The sequence below is a fragment of the Channa argus genome, chromosome 22, assembly GCF_033026475.1.
Source record: "Channa argus isolate prfri chromosome 22, Channa argus male v1.0, whole genome shotgun sequence".
NCBI lineage: Eukaryota > Metazoa > Chordata > Actinopteri > Anabantiformes > Channidae > Channa > Channa argus.
This window is the reverse complement of record NC_090218.1, coordinates 9,707,232-9,722,857: the sequence shown is the minus strand read 5'-3', so window position 1 is coordinate 9,722,857 and position 15,626 is coordinate 9,707,232. Positions and strand designations below refer to the sequence as shown.

General features: G+C 40.7%; 1 protein-coding gene across 10 annotated transcripts in view; it reads right to left on the bottom strand.

Annotated features, from left to right (window-relative positions):
- Positions 1 to 15,626, bottom strand: part of rapgef6 (Rap guanine nucleotide exchange factor (GEF) 6) — a 147,219-nt gene that overhangs the window by 28,834 nt on the left and 102,759 nt on the right. For 7 of the 10 annotated variants that reach the window (XM_067492005.1, XM_067492003.1, XM_067492006.1 and 4 more), the window contains 10 exons: positions 14,572 to 14,752; positions 12,891 to 13,027; positions 10,557 to 10,715; positions 9,322 to 9,474; positions 7,947 to 8,111; positions 6,392 to 6,499; positions 5,848 to 6,051; positions 4,585 to 4,693; positions 4,228 to 4,471; positions 1,320 to 1,331 (listed from right to left, as the gene is read on the bottom strand). In XM_067492005.1, the coding sequence (XP_067348106.1) occupies positions 1,320 to 1,331; positions 4,228 to 4,471; positions 4,585 to 4,693; positions 5,848 to 6,051; positions 6,392 to 6,499; positions 7,947 to 8,111; positions 9,322 to 9,474; positions 10,557 to 10,715; positions 12,891 to 13,027; positions 14,572 to 14,752 (1,472 nt within the window). The remainder of the gene's footprint in view (positions 1 to 1,319; positions 1,332 to 4,227; positions 4,472 to 4,584; positions 4,694 to 5,847; positions 6,052 to 6,391; positions 6,500 to 7,946; positions 8,112 to 9,321; positions 9,475 to 10,556; positions 10,716 to 12,890; positions 13,028 to 14,571; positions 14,753 to 15,626) is intronic. The other 3 variants (XM_067491997.1, XM_067492002.1, XM_067492001.1) reach the window with 1 other exon arrangement.

Sequence of the window (15,626 nt, the reverse complement as noted above, 5' to 3'; positions counted from 1 at the left end):
TGTCCTTTAAGAAGCAGCAGTGATACAGCTGAAATTCACCATGAGTGACAGGAACTGATAAAGACACATAACATCAGATAAGAGTTCACCAAACACATGACACGAGACAATGAAGGTTAACAGACACAAAACACTGCAAACAGAGGAGCACATGACACCGAACAACATGGTATGAACATTTTAATTCGTTCAGATGTTTCCCGAGACTTTGGGTGTTTTTATTTGTTCATGTGTACTTCCTGGGTTCCTGCACTTTGAATGCATCGGCATTTAGCCCTCTTGTCCTTCTCCCATTCGTGAATACAGATGTTAGCAACTAACTGGACTTGTCGTACCCAGCTCCTCAGACCTGCTCAGGAATATATAAACATCCACCTTTGCATTACCGGTCTCATCATAATACGTGTGGTTGAAATGGCAACTCTTTGGAGCCAAACGTGGAGACAGCTTTTGGAGAACTTTATCTTAGTCTTTTAGGAGCTTCAATGTAAAGCGTTTTAAAATCTAAAACACTATAAATAAACAATATACAATATAGTATATAGCAACAGTCTGCAAGGAAGCATCTGAGTCACATTTCATCCCGCCTGAATACTAATTGTACTTTCCCTCTAGGTGTGTGTCTGTACAGTATGTGCTGAACTGGTAATGCAAAGCTTTCACTAACACAGCTGCACGCTTTTGTAGCAAAGCCTCTGTAAGCTTTGAGTCCCAAGGAGACACAGTGCCATCCAGATGGAAGAAAGAGAGTGGAGGAAAAGATGGAAGAATGATGGAGGATGGTCAAAACAGACATGAGAAGATGAAGAACAGAAGATAAAAACGGAAGAAAATGGGACAATTAGAGGATTAAGTAACTTAAGAGGGTTTAAAAAAAGGGAGATAACAAAAAAAAAGGGTTTAGAAAGAGGACCCAGATGAATTAAGGTGAGGGCTTAAAAAAAGGTCTAGTCTAAAAATAATAGAGATCAAGGCAAAAAGAGAGTAAAACCTTACGATAACAAGCAGGTCTATATGAAATAAGTATGATACAGTATTTAGGATCTACAAGTTCACAGACTATAATCCAATTTAATAAAGTAAAGCCTCATTTTATATTTTCTGCAACATTCCAGCTGAACACACAACTTAAGTCTAGAGAGAAGAGGTCAAAGAGAGTGTGACCGTAAATACAAAGAGAAGGAACCTGTCCTGAAGGTCAGCAGTGCTGGGGAGTGTACATATGAGTGTGCGTTCGCCTGCTGCTGTGTTGTACAGGTTTGCAGATGGACATTGAATCAAAATGGTTAGAGGATGAGAAGTTACACAAGAGGTCTTACCCAAACAGGCCCCTGAAGCAGCGGAAGACAAACCAGAGAGAGACAACATTGAAAGGCATGAAAATCAAAAAAACAGAACAAAACAAACAAACAAAAAAAAAAACAGAAAAACAAGAAGTGGACCTCTGCTGCAGTGATTCAGCGTTCAGCAGAGCGACAGTGACTTTGTATGAAAGACTTCTCTCTGATGTACACACTTAAAACACTACAAACACACACGTTTAATTTTGACAAAATATACAACAGCAAAAGCCTGGACACAGTGACCGGTTTGCTGGAATGAATAAGCAGAAGCCTGTCAGGAGCAACTTCACAACCCCCGGGTAGATTTATGTGCAACACATGACAGGAAATTGCAGAGTAAGTGAAGACATTTAACTCAACGGTTTAGCCTCATTCACAAAAAAACTGACAAATGATAAACGATTTGTCAGCAGGTCACAGGAAGCACATTAGGATTAGTGATTGCAAATACATAATAAATGTGTTTAAACTTCACCGGACTTCATATAAATCTTTAACAGATTTTGTTTTCTAAAGACATTTGTTTAAATAGTAAGTTTCGGAAGCTAGAACAATAAATGTTTTAGTGTATTAGCACCTGAAACCTCCTACTGTGGGTGGGAAAACCTATATTATTTAAAAATACTGTCCATCCATTTACATATTTCACATTTATTTTGGCACAGCGATTTCAACTATGGTCTTTTTTTACAACTGAATTGTAGTTTAATAGTATATAATAATAATATATAAATAATAATAATAAAAATCAACCAATCCGTGTGAATTATGTGCAATCTTCCAACTTTGTTCAATCAGCCCACAACCTTTTTGCAAATTTGACATATACAATGTAGTGTCCCTGAATGCCTCACACCAGGGCTGCTGCTGAGAATTCAATAACATTGTGTTGCTTTTTTGAAGTAAAGGCTAGATGCAAAAGGAAACTATCTGCTCCACTTAGGACAAGAAGAAAAGCAATATTAGATTGTCGGGAGATTGTATATAATCTGTGGGTATCAAGGAGACGTATTTAATATGCAGGACGCAAGGGAGGTAAGGGTTCTGCAAAATTTACACAAAATCTGTGCAAAAGCACCCTGATGAACAAAAAAGAAGGTGTAAACTCCTCTGCAGCGCTGTTGTATAATGAGGTATACAATTTATACCAAAAAAAGAAAAACATTTTAACATGCATCCCTTTTTAGAAAAGTTGCAGTGAAACCAGGCATTTTTATGATGCAACAATCACCAAAAAAAGCTAATAAAAGCCTGGAGGGAGCTATTAACTTTGAGTGTCTCTCATACTGTGCATATCATGTAAATATCCTCCCAAATTGTTGGAACAACAACCTATTTTTGGAATTCAACAGAGTAGCAAGTCCAAAAACCAACTACTATCTATTGCTTTCCCATTTGTGCAATATAAATCACGGGCGTGGGTCAATATGGGACATGGGCATAGGCGCGTACACAAATCTAGACATCTTAATTTGGCAGAAAAACATCTTCTTTATTGCTGGTGTGTCCTTGTCATAAAAAGTCCTAGTGCGACGTGGAGCTGGAGCACAATGTCAGCCAAGAAGACGCAGCAGCAGATGACACAGTAGGCTTGGGAAGGCAAGGCTGAGCAAAAGTAGCTGAATAGGACTGAAAATCATTACACGTTACTCATTTTAGTTGGATGTTCATTTATCACAGGTTTAAATTTTGAGCAAAATCACTGAAAATAGAAAGACAGGGAGCCAGGGACTGTACTCTAGAAACCGTGTGCACAGGGTCAAAATTACTTTAAAGAAGCATGGATGTCCCTTAGCGCAGCCATTATCTTTTGTATACAAGTGCGCGGGTACTCACACACACACACACACACACACACACACACACACACCCGTTTATTAAAAAGAAAGAAAAAAAAAGAAAGAAAACTGCCTCCTCTCAAATTTTCCTACAACCGACACTGATGAATCCTGATTGACCCAGATGACCCGTCTCATCTTCAGTCCCTTTAATCAACCATCAATTGCTTTGAATCAAAGAGTGGTTTGAATTGTGCCAACTAGCAAAACAAAAACGTAATGAAAGCCCTTGTTCGCTCGATAAATAGAATGCAGCAGAGAGCCTTTTGGAAGCTGTGCTCCGAGTCAGATCAATGGCTGTGGGATAGCGTGTTGTTACGTTATGAGACAGAGCCCAATCAGTTTTCATGCAAACTCTATGGCTTCGTGGACGTAATCACAGCAGCGCTGGAGTGGAGACAGTGAGAGGGAACCAATGTGTATGACTGTGACTGTGCAAGTGTGTGTGTGCAAGTTTATAGTGCACAAGTCAGCTTCTCTCTCTAGCAACGACACAGTGTGAAGTTTAATGGGGCCTGGAGAGGCATGAAATGATGAAATGAAATCAACTCTGTATCAGCGCATTACGGATGGAATATTAAATGTGAGCCACCATCTGCACAATTGCTTTCAATTGCTCCAGATGCTGCAAGTACAATTGCTGCTTATGGATGACGACGGTGACTGGATGTCGATCTTGATGATCATGAGGGCTTTTTATGTTTTTGTGATTTGCCTGAAACCAATATAAATTATAGCAACAGGAGATAATAAAAGAAGTGAAAGAAAAGGAAAGACAATTGCACCCCAGACAAGTACAAAACTAAGAAAGAACACCTTGAAATGGGATGGATTTGCAAATGGTTACTTAGTACCACCACCTTCTAATAAATGTAAGCAAGCATTATACTTCTTTCACAGCTTTCCACAATATGGATGCAGAGACCGTAGACAGAACTAGTCAGAGGCGACTGTGTCCACAGACAGCTTAATTTAAAGTAGTTGTCTCAGATTCTAACTCTCCCCGCAATGATACAGACAACAGTGTTTCATGTAAATCCTCCTACCTGAATGGTTTTGGCGGTAGTATACTAAAGCGCGTCTTCTCCAGCATCTTCCTGATTTTGTTTCGACCTCCTGACACAGTGTTGGCCTTCATTTTTCTTGTGCTCTTGTGGTCTGTTGGAAACTCCATGTCTCCGGGAAGGTCAGGGATGGAGAAGCGATTGCCTTTTTTCTCCTGGATCTTAGGAATGTGAGGGCCGCCATTCTTTTTCTCATGCATGATCCTGCTCAGGAGCTCTTTGAAGACTAGATAGACAGGAGGGGAAGGAATAGGTAGCTCATTAGCACTGTTCACTAAGTGAACTTAAACAGATTGTGCTCCATGTGCATCAGCAGGTGAGTACAAACACTTCACTCACCAAATATGTTGGTTTTGACTGTCAGGGAGAGGTGCGTGTTATTTCTCAGGATGTCAAGAGCTTTGGTTAAGGAGATGTTTTCAAAGTTCTGTCCATTGATCTCCATGATCTGAAACAGGGCAAAGGATATTACAAAATCCTAGCAGGGCTAAATCAAAACTCACCGAAGTGTAGCAATACACAGAAGTAGATGTGCACCTATGGAAATGTTTGTGTGACGTAAAAAAAAAGTATAAGACATCGCACAAATCAAAAACCACTTTATCAAATGCAAAAAGCTGAGAAATGTGAACCCAGTGCACTCTAAATGCCACAATAGACAAAACCTTTAGGAAAAGAAAAGTCTCTAATCAAGTTAAATCATGTCCAACTGTTTGCTCACGGGCAAACTGCATAATGCCAACAGTGATTAAAAAAACTGTGACAACACAAAGCACACAATGAAAAAGAACAACAGCAGCAAGAGGTGAGACAACAGCCACAGAGAACTAATTCTCACAAATCAGTTACGACAGCATCAACAGATGAACTGCACGTAAAGAAGAAATTCTATCTTTAACTCATTTAAGGAGCTTGCAGCAGGTCGTCAGACTTTTTTAATTAAGCTCAGTCAGAGCAGTCAAGATGGCTCTTTGGACGTATGCATCATTGCACAGGTTTGTGATCTTGAGGTTTCCTGGGCTTTGCAGCTTTGTTTCTGATCACACTGTGACCCTGTTTGGAACGTGTGTGCCGTTCAAACTTGCCACATAACGACAGACAGACAGACAGTTCAGGAATGATTGATTCAACTCAAGTCTTTGCTCAGTGTCATGTGACTATTAAGACAGAAGTTTAACAAAACTGCAAGCGTGTCTCAACATAGTGTATGGTGTGACATGCTGAATGAAGGTTTACCGGCACATATATGGGGAAATAGTTTGATCTCGCTTTTTTTTCCTCTTCTCAGAGCAACCACATTCAGATCAGGTGTTAAAAATAAAAATGCTGACCACAGATCAGGTGACCCTACAACCTAAAACTGTAAATTTAGTTTCATTCTTGACAATAGGCGCGGTCACACATCTTGCAAGTATTTATAGATTTTTCTTTCTGTCCAGGAAGTAGTTGTGTTAATGACATGTGACATGGTGTATGCAGAGCCATGATGGTTTCTTAATCTAACTAACTATCTAATTACGAACTGGTTAAAGTCAGGTAACACATAAGTTGGACGAGAAAGATTAAAATAAAAAAGATTTAAAAAGGATTATGCCCTCTTACCTGATCTCCGCGTTTGAGTCCGGACTCGGCAGCCTTGCTCCCTTCCTCCACCAACTCTACAAAGATGCCGAAGCCTCTCTCGCTGCCGCCCTGCACGCTAAAGTAAAGCGGAGACTCCCTGGACGCCTTCTGCAGAGTGATCTGTCTCCACTTAGCCTTGGCTGCACACGCGATGTTCAGCAGCCGCAAATGGCCCTTCATTTTCTGAGGAGGGGCGAAACAAAAAGACATGAACCTAACGAGTCCTGCACCTAATTTAGCCTTGATCTCCTCAGGTGCGTCATAGCCTTGGATGGAAAACAACTTGGTGATAAATGCTTGAAGCTGATTAAAAAATTATGTTACATGAGAATATAATTACAACAATAATTATTGGATATGATACTGCAGATTCTATTTTAAAGAAGGTTTAATAGAATATTTAAACTTTAAACTTAAGTACAGTTCTAGGGATTTAGGAAGCAAAGCTGAGTAAACATAAGTGACATCACAGCGATAATGTGAGTTACAGCTCAAGTAAGTTCAGACTGATGTGTCATCTTACTGTAGCTTCTAGATGTTTCTCAAAGTCCTCCAGGAAGCAAGTCATAGCAGGGTCACCCTCAAAGTCATTGAAGTGGTTGTTGACCCACAGCAGCACTATTCTCGTTACCTGTGACACACAAAAAGAGCTTTCATTCAACAGTCACCAAACTTCTTTAAAACTTCTCGTCGCCCTCCACTTCTTCAAACGTCTAGTATTATTTGAGCACAAGCTTCTTTTAGGAGAATTCTGTTGAGAGCTCTTACAGTGTGTTTACACTGTGGGCGTTAGCTCAGAAGTGATTTCAACTACATCTCAGGCCAGCACCTCAGGAGCTGCTGGGGATTAAGTACTGCTTAAGGACACTTTAGTAGGCTCATTATTGGTAACATGATAATTTGAAGTGCAGTTCGTCTTCATTAAAAGTATTTTTTAACAATACACTACATAACCATTAATCAGTTAATCCTATCTTTTTACTGCTACCTGCAAGCAACTTAATCTTAAAGTAAATGCGGCCCTTATGGTCAGATTTATGGTTGCCTTTTAGTCCAATTATAGATCTGTCTGTCTTTATTTTCTTCTACATAGTTACACATGAGAAGCAGCAGGGAGGCTAAATAATGACCCTGTGCAGAGCTGCAAAGAAAATGTTTGACCTCTGGTTGACTGCTTAACTTTGTTCCATATTATTAAGAGGAAAAAAGTTAAAGTGTTTCCCGAAACAATTACTTCTGCTAATTCATACTGGTGCTAACATTTTTGTAACCTTTGCAAAAGGTCAGATCAGCAACCGATGCAACCAACAGCAGAGCATCAATCGATGTTCAGTTTCCACTCTAAGTATTTGCTTTTTCTTTTCCCTCTCTAGCCACATTGTTTTTCACCCTCTCCCTGCTCAATCTGTACAGGATTAGATTCTGTTTATCAGAGCTGAAGATTATAAGCCTGAATGACAGCCAAATAAAGACTATTGACAGTACAAGACTAAGCAGTTATGGACAATGGGAGTGCCGGGCATGAACAGATTGCTGCTGTGCAGCTAAAGGACTGCTGAGCTGGCTCGACTTGTATTGATCAGCATGTGAGCAGCTCCAACATGCATGTACACAAAGCATAAGCATAAAGGCGTCATTCAAAACGGCACACACCACCAAAACAGTACAGAATTGATTGTTTTTACTAAATATGCAAAAGGTTTCCTGCATCAGAAAGAAACATTTCCCCATTCCAGCCAACTAGAGCCTCTCTTGTTAACCTTGCTGGTACACACATGCAAATGTTCTAAATGTTTGCGTGATTACTCTTCATCGGTATGGTCACATATTGTTGTTGATTAATGTGCAATGTCCTAAAATGTAAAAATAAATACTGTATAAACCAAGCCAGGTTACCCTTACTTTAACCATCACAAATATATGTCGGACCATATTACAACCATTACCCTAATCTAAAACTTTCAAATACGTCCTTTGAATTTGTGGGGGAAACGCAAAAGCTCCCTCACAATGTAGAGCTTTCCTCCTTACAAAGGTTTAAAGCCAAAATCGTTCCTCACAAGGATTAAAATGCTCACCGTGTCTCGGAGGCTGTCGATCTGGAACCACTCCAACAGTTTCTTGCCAACCTCCATGGGACTCGACAGAAAGGTCCTGTAGGTCAGCAGGAAGTCTTCGATGTAGGTGGGGTCCACCACCGATGGCTCCTCCACCAGGTGCATGATCAAACGCTCCGGGGTTCCCTGGGGTGGAAAAACACACAGACATAAGGACACAAAAAGAAAAGCATATGGTGGACAGCCATATCTGCATATGTAAGACTGAAGCTGAAATGACACAAGGGCAAACATAACTGACACAGACACTTGCACACAAAAAAGCACACAAAAAAGCAGAACAACCTCACACACACACACCAATTTGAATAAATTTTGTCGACATTAATCATAAAAGTGACAAGGACATAAACTACAAAGATGCAGCTATTGAACTGAACTGTCAGATGTACACACACACACACACACGCGCACACATACAAACACACACACCAGCTCCTCCACAAGTGCACCCTGAAGCTTTGGATGCAATAGTACTGCAACGTTGGATTTGTATAATACTGACTATTTGTAATTCCCGATTTCTATATCTCCAGGCAGATGCACAGCAGAGAAACACAAGTTTTACTGTTCTGTTTTCAGTCGCTTTGTTGATGTCACCAGAGCAGAGGTTTCTGGGGGAAATGATTCGTTTGACTGGGAACAGAAACTAGAGCGAGGCATCCACATTTGTCTGATACAAAAAGAAAAAAAAACAAAAAAAAAAAACAGAAATGCTAACACTTCTGAATTCACTCATCTCCACTGGATGTGTTTTGGAGGCTTTATCGGAGCGGTGGCCAAGAGAATCATTCAGGCCCATTATCCGATCAATACCTGGCTGCTTCTGGAGGCTCGGAAAAAAGGATCAAAAGGCCTTGGAGCGTACTGCATTGTAGGGTAGAAAATGCTCCAGCAAACACTAATAGTGCTAATGCTGCCTTTAAACGATCAACTAAAAACATAGAGCAGCTGCATTGATGTTGCAAGATGCTGTATGTGAGGGCATGGTCGATTTTTAATGAGGTGGCACTCGATGCAATATAAGGCATTTCTGTGTATGTAGTACATAACAATGAAGCAATAACAAAGGGTGTTAGCTTGACTCTCTGATTTAACCCAGGCTTAGGTGGAGATTAAAGATGCCGATTAGCCCAATGACAGGTACTGCTGAAATTAAACTTTCCTGATGTCCTGTCTCATCTTGGTTTGGTAGTTTTTGAACAAGGTCAGCTTCATGCATACCATGTTTAAATTCACTTCATTCCTTCCCTATTTCACATATCAAAGCAACAAAAGCCTTTCTGTAACATCGGCCAAACTCCTTACAATTTAACAACACCTTAAAATCACTAACCTTGATAACAATGTGCCCCTTTCTGGTCCCGCTGCGGTCAAGCTCACGGTGCTCCTTAACCATCACAATCTCCCCTTCCTCCTCCACCTTGTGGGTGTTCTTCTCCACGTGGTTGAGGATGCGCCAGTAGTCCTCCTGGGCGATGCAGACGAACTGGTCGAGGATGACATGAGGACAGCGGATGAACTTGTAGTAGAGCATAACATTGCTCTGCACAAGACTCGGGTACTCGCACAGCAGAAGAGAAGAAGCATGAGGGTGGGCAGAGTGAGGCATGGGAGGGACGGATGGATCAGTACCAATAGTGGTTTGAAATTCTCAACTCGCATCTTTTACTACAGTTTGACACCGGAGCTTTCCATTATCACGCTGAAGAGAAAGTACCAAGATGTGACTCGTCACTGCGTCTCCCTCAACTAAATCATCCCTTTCTGCATTTGCCTCGCTAAGCCCTACCGCTGTAGCTTCCTGTGTGTCTGAAGACAGGAAGTGATGTGAGGCCCAGAGGAACTGGGCAGTGTGGAAAGAGACGCTGTTACACTTCTTTTAACTTTGTGAACACACCAACATCACATTTCTATATAAAAGTGGGCTTCTTCTGAGAAGCCTGCATGACAACACATTTGGAGAAATACACAATGACTTTAATAACAACCAAGATTCCATAGTTTAGGTCTAGAGATATCAATCAAAATCAATTTGTCTAACTAGAAAAATATAAACCTAACCTCAAATTTCCTATGTGTAATGATTTACTTGTGGCTGCAAGCCTAACTTATACTCCGTATACTCTGTAGTAAAAAGAAGAAATGAGAGATCGCTTGTGTTGTAATGCAGATTTTGCATAATAAAGTTTAGACAGGGCAAGTTTGAAAGGAAAAAAAATCCTTGCTGTATTTATCAAGGCACAGTGCAACAGTGGAAATGTGTTTTTTGCATCTAGTTGGATTGTGACATACACAGTAGAGTAGGTGAAACGTCAGTACAAGCAAAGTTTTTGTTTAGACAACTGTGTCGGTCATCTGGTCTTTTTTTAACTACAAGTTGTCACAGTTCTTTTGTTAGCAGCTACAGTGAGGCTGTAAAAGCAGATCAACATCTTTAACAAATTTTTCTGATATGTCATTTTCCTTTTTGTTGTAGGGTGTATTTAAGATGCTGTGTTGTGCACCTACTGGCCACCATACTAATTCAATTATTAAACGCTAGCTCTTCTTTTTGTTTGCTTCATTTACCTGGCAGTCGTCCCCCTTGGTCCGAACTTCTCCATTCATGTACTGCTTATCCAGTGAGGGTGAGATCCCAAAGCTGTTGCCCATACAAAGAGTCTCCACTCTTCCTTCTGGGTGGCTGATCTCCACTGCTCCATTCAGGATAACATACCAGAGATCCAGCTGTAGGCAGCAGCACATCATCAAAATCAGCAAATTTACAGTTTAGTCTGCAGAGATATAATATGTTTATCTCCTTATTTTATTCCTGTCATGCTATTTTAATAGCTCAGTCAATCAACTGTACATTCATGTGAGTATCCTGTACCCAAGCAAGCATCACACAAACAAAAATTATTATGTTTCACTCCATAAGATTTACTATTACGGTCACTTGGCAAAGTTTTATCTTTAATAATTTCAAATAGATGTCAAAAAGTGCTCTATGTGCAGTGTGACATGTTTGTAGTATTTGGAAGCACTGATGCTATCCGAGCCACAAAGCTATAGAGCTGCACAGGAATGGATGTTAAAAATGGCTATATTTTACCAACTGACATTTAGCACAATATGCATAATGTGCATTTGTGTAAGGTGTGACTATTGTGCTGAAGAAGTATGGTGTCTCTAGCGGTGGCTTTTGAAAATGAGATGCTGGCAGGCGTAAAATAACAAGCCATTTATCCCAAGTGCCTCTGGGCTCTCTCTGCAACTATAGCTGATATTTCCTCCTCATTGCGTTTTTATTCTCTCCGCTGCGTCTCACCCGGCAATACTCCCAATTCTCTCCATGCTTTTCACTTTCTCCCTCCAACAGTTTTCTCCTTCTTCCACTCAACATCCCATTCTCCTTATTTCTCAGCAATGATAAAATGCTAAGAAGTAAGGTGAGGTGAGGTGATCAACCACTGGAAAGACTATTTTCATTCCATCATGTCTGCATAAAAATAACACTTCTTAATAGCATATATGCATTGAATTTGTAGTGTGTATTTAGCAAAAGCCTAGGGCGGCCTGGTGGCTAAGAAGCAAGGGGGGTTTGAATCACACCCCACCAGGTGTAGCCCCGCCCAGTCACCAAGGGCCACCTGACAGGACAAGCCGAAAGCCGTTGCTCTATTTTACTAAAGCCTGCAAAAGAGAAATTATAATTTGCCAAGTTATTATTTTGCAAATAAAAGGGTGAGAAGAAAACCTTATGGTTTTGCTCCTCATTCTGACAGTCCCTAGTTGGCTCACTTTTCCTCCCACTTCTCTCCTCTGAAGCACTTTACCTCTTCTTACAATCTGTTAGAGCACTTCAGTCCTTTTTTCCACTCTTTCCCTCTCTCATACACTTAGCAGAGTTGTGTTCACTCGTGAGAGGAGAGAAGTGACCTTCAATACAAGTCCACAGAGAGGCAATGGCGTAGCGGAGACCTGCCCATCAAACGACTTGACACAGACAGTATGGAGGCTCGTAAATGCATGCAATGCTCAGTGCCTGTTCATGGGTACTTTGTAATCTGGACTCTTATCCCCCTGAGCTTGGTTGCTGGCAGTTCATTGCCATTTATCACCCTGTCAGTTCTAATGCCGCTGTGTCTGACCAAACTGCCATGACAGAGCACCCGTTTCTCAGCCATGTAACTTAATTAATTAGCTGTGTAGCAGCTCAAGTGATTGAAGGGAATTTACCTCTGCAGTGACGTTGCACATACCGGTTTCTGGATGTGAGTTAGTTTTCAGCAGACTGTAAGAAGGTGAGAATGTGTGTGTCTGTGCAGACATAAATGTCTTACAGTGAGCTCTTTCTTCCCCCACCTGAAGGTGTTTCTATGTACATGTGTTCTTACTTATGTGCTGTTTCAAATGTATGTGAGAACGTCACATACATTTTCTTCACCCATTCCAGTAGCCCCTTGTTCGCGTGATTGTATTGTTTTTTTCAAAGGTTACATCAATGTTTTGCACAGTGATAAAGGAAAAACAAATCAGATGTTATAACTGAAATTATATTAATGGTCCAATAATGACCCATTTAAGAATCAGCAAGACACTAGACACATCTACTTTCTGAATATGAATGAATAAAGATAAAACACTAATTTAATTGTTCAGGGAACTCAGTATAATTATCTTAATGAAGCAGATTAAAAAATAATAAAAAAATATAAACATTTTGCACATCATAATTACCCTGCTTAAGTCAGACATGTACTGGCTAAATGAAAAAGAAAATCTCTCTAATTACTGCATAATCAATGTTTGTAACACTTCCTGAAGCCTTAAATTCAGAACACTGACTTCAAAACCTTCTTTTACAGTGATAGTTACACTTATTCTATATTTCCGGGTGTGTTATTAGTTCATTCGTACCTCTTGTCTATCATGCAGTATGACTGTGCCAGCCTGCTCCACCACCTCAAACACCATGACGCTACACAACTCCCTCCGCACAGACATGGTCATGTTAGCGAAGGCAGGCAGCTGGTGCATGAACTCCAGCAGTTGCTCTGTTTGGCACAAAAACAGAAGAAGGGGAGAGAAGAAAAGTGAAACTACAAGCATTTGTGAAACATGAAAAGACCACACATTGATGTATGCAGGTTAAAACAATTGATTTCACTCCCACTGACAATTAGCAGCACTTGTGAAAAGCGTGGATTTTTAAGTGGTCCCTTCTGCAAGCAAGTTCTACTCACATACATCACCAGGGCAAAGGTCTATTCAAGCAGAAGGAAGAGATATTTTTAGCAAAAGTGAGACTGGTCACAAGGCTTTTAGCCTTTTTCTCCCTTTATGTACAACATACCAATTTACCATTGGTTACTGTATTTCTAGTCATGATTTAAAAGCAAACATCAGTTTGATTATAACAATGCTAAATCTCACAAATGCAAATACACAAATCGCCACAACAGCTGAAGTGAATAACTTTAAACGCTGACATCACCTGGACCTGTTCATACTTTTAAATGGTTAAGTGCTTATAAATTAAACTACGGAATTTTCCCATCCTGTTCCTTCCCCGCTGATCTGTCTGCCTCCTCTGCACTGTGGCTGAGAACAGAGTGACCAAGCTTCAATCCGCACACCACGCAGCCTGGCTCAGTAGCTCCCTTTGATTCCTCCTGCTGTTATCACTTCATTCATTTCATCTCTTCCACTCTTGACTCATCTTTGTGTCCATGTTCTTTTAAAAGAACGGCTCATTAATAATAGTACTTCAAGTAATTCTTAGCGTTTTATTTTGAATTACCAAGTAGCTGGTAGTTTTTCAGATATTATGCGTTTATTAATGTGAGTGGAAACTATAGCAATTTGATCAATCTAGTCATTTTAGCAGAAGAAAGAGTTACACATTGTAAAAAGAAACAACAACCTCTTATTAGACTAAAATTTCTTGGGCCACTAAAGTATACTGGTCACATCAAGCAGTAGTGCACCAGTCCAGTAGTTTTATTCAGGCAGCCATTGAATATCTTCTGATACTATTCGAGCCAGGGTTGAATTGGGGTCAGGCACGTCCTCCCCTAACCTGTCACTCTAAATGAGCCGAGTGAGTGCAACCAGTCAGCGGTGAAGGCCAGCCTCCCACCAGGCCCACAGCAGGACAGGCCTTTCCAACTTCTCTCAGCTCTCTGATGTGCTCACCTTCCCCCCCAGGACCCCGCTGGGTCCCTGCTAATGAGGTTGTCTCTCTGATTGCCTGCTCCAAAATACACACTGGAAGGGCACTGGTGTTTAGAGAACATTGCAAGGGGTCTTTTACAATTGAGCATCTCCCCTGTGTGTGCTATACTGAATGATTGATGGTTTTTCTGAGGGCTCAATCTCGTGAAGAAGATCACAAATAGCAACCAAGGCTAAAGAAGGATGTGACAGGCACGTAAATACCCTTTTTTAATTTAATTGCAGTCCATTTTAATCAAAATGATGTAAAATGTGCCACTCGGTTGATTTAGGACCAATCTCGTACCTTTTCAATAAATGAAGGTTTAGCTGAAGTATTAAACAGAAAAGGTCTTGGTTACAAACAGCACAGGTTTAAACTAACCGATGTCATCGTCGTTGCGGTCGGCCGGGTCTTTTTCCAGACACTCTCGGACCAAGTCTCGGCCCAGAAGGGTGTCCGACGCTCTCTCCAGGTCCTCATCTTCCTCTTCTTCTTCCTCGCTGTCCACTGCAGCCTCTGGAAGTCCGGACAGGTCCACATCTCCCAGATCACTCTCTGTGGCCTGGAGCAATGACATGGAGAAGGCAACATATAAGTACCAGGAAATCACTGCATATTGTAGAATTTCAAGAAATTTATAACTTTATACTGTGATTAAACTGCCTCGCTTGATTCTAATAGAACTAGCTTCTGCTTTAATTCCAATTCTGATGTAACCTAGAAATAAATATTGTCTCAGTGATTTCCACCATGACATGAGGGTTTAAAGACCTCACTACTGTGCAAAAGTCTATCCCGTCCATTTATATCTGAATTTGGGAGGCAGAACTGGGATTGTACTCACACTCAAGTTGAGTGTGTACTAGTAGGTTGGTTACCATAGCTACATAGCATAGCCAATATTAGCAAAAACGGTTTATAACAAAGCAGCAAATGATGTCACAATACGTCCATAGATGGAAGTTGGAAGGTACGATGACCATTTTAATGAGACGCAAAGCAGCCATCTTGCATTTGGAGGTGGAAATCTAAATTTGTGTTCTGGTAAAAATTTCTAACTTAGGGCCTTGGATGGTTCAACTTCCCAATTTAAGACGGAGCACATCATAAGCTCTGGATTGTGGTACTGCCCCAAGTTCTATTCTACTCTTACAGTTTCTAGGGTATGAAAAATGTATTTTGAGCTGTCAAATCCCTAAATGTTACAGCTTTATTCAATTTCAACCTTTTTACTTGATGCATTATCCACACAAAACATTAGGAATAACCTTGGAGGGAGCATATGTGACCTCGAGCTAAAAACCCAGACACCCAAGTCCCAAACTAGGAAACCGAGGCAAACAGCCAAATATTTAAATCCAGCTGTAATTATTCACATTCTACCATATTTCCCCTGTGCAGGGCAGACAGATGGTTGGCAGAGTGTGCTTCTAAAG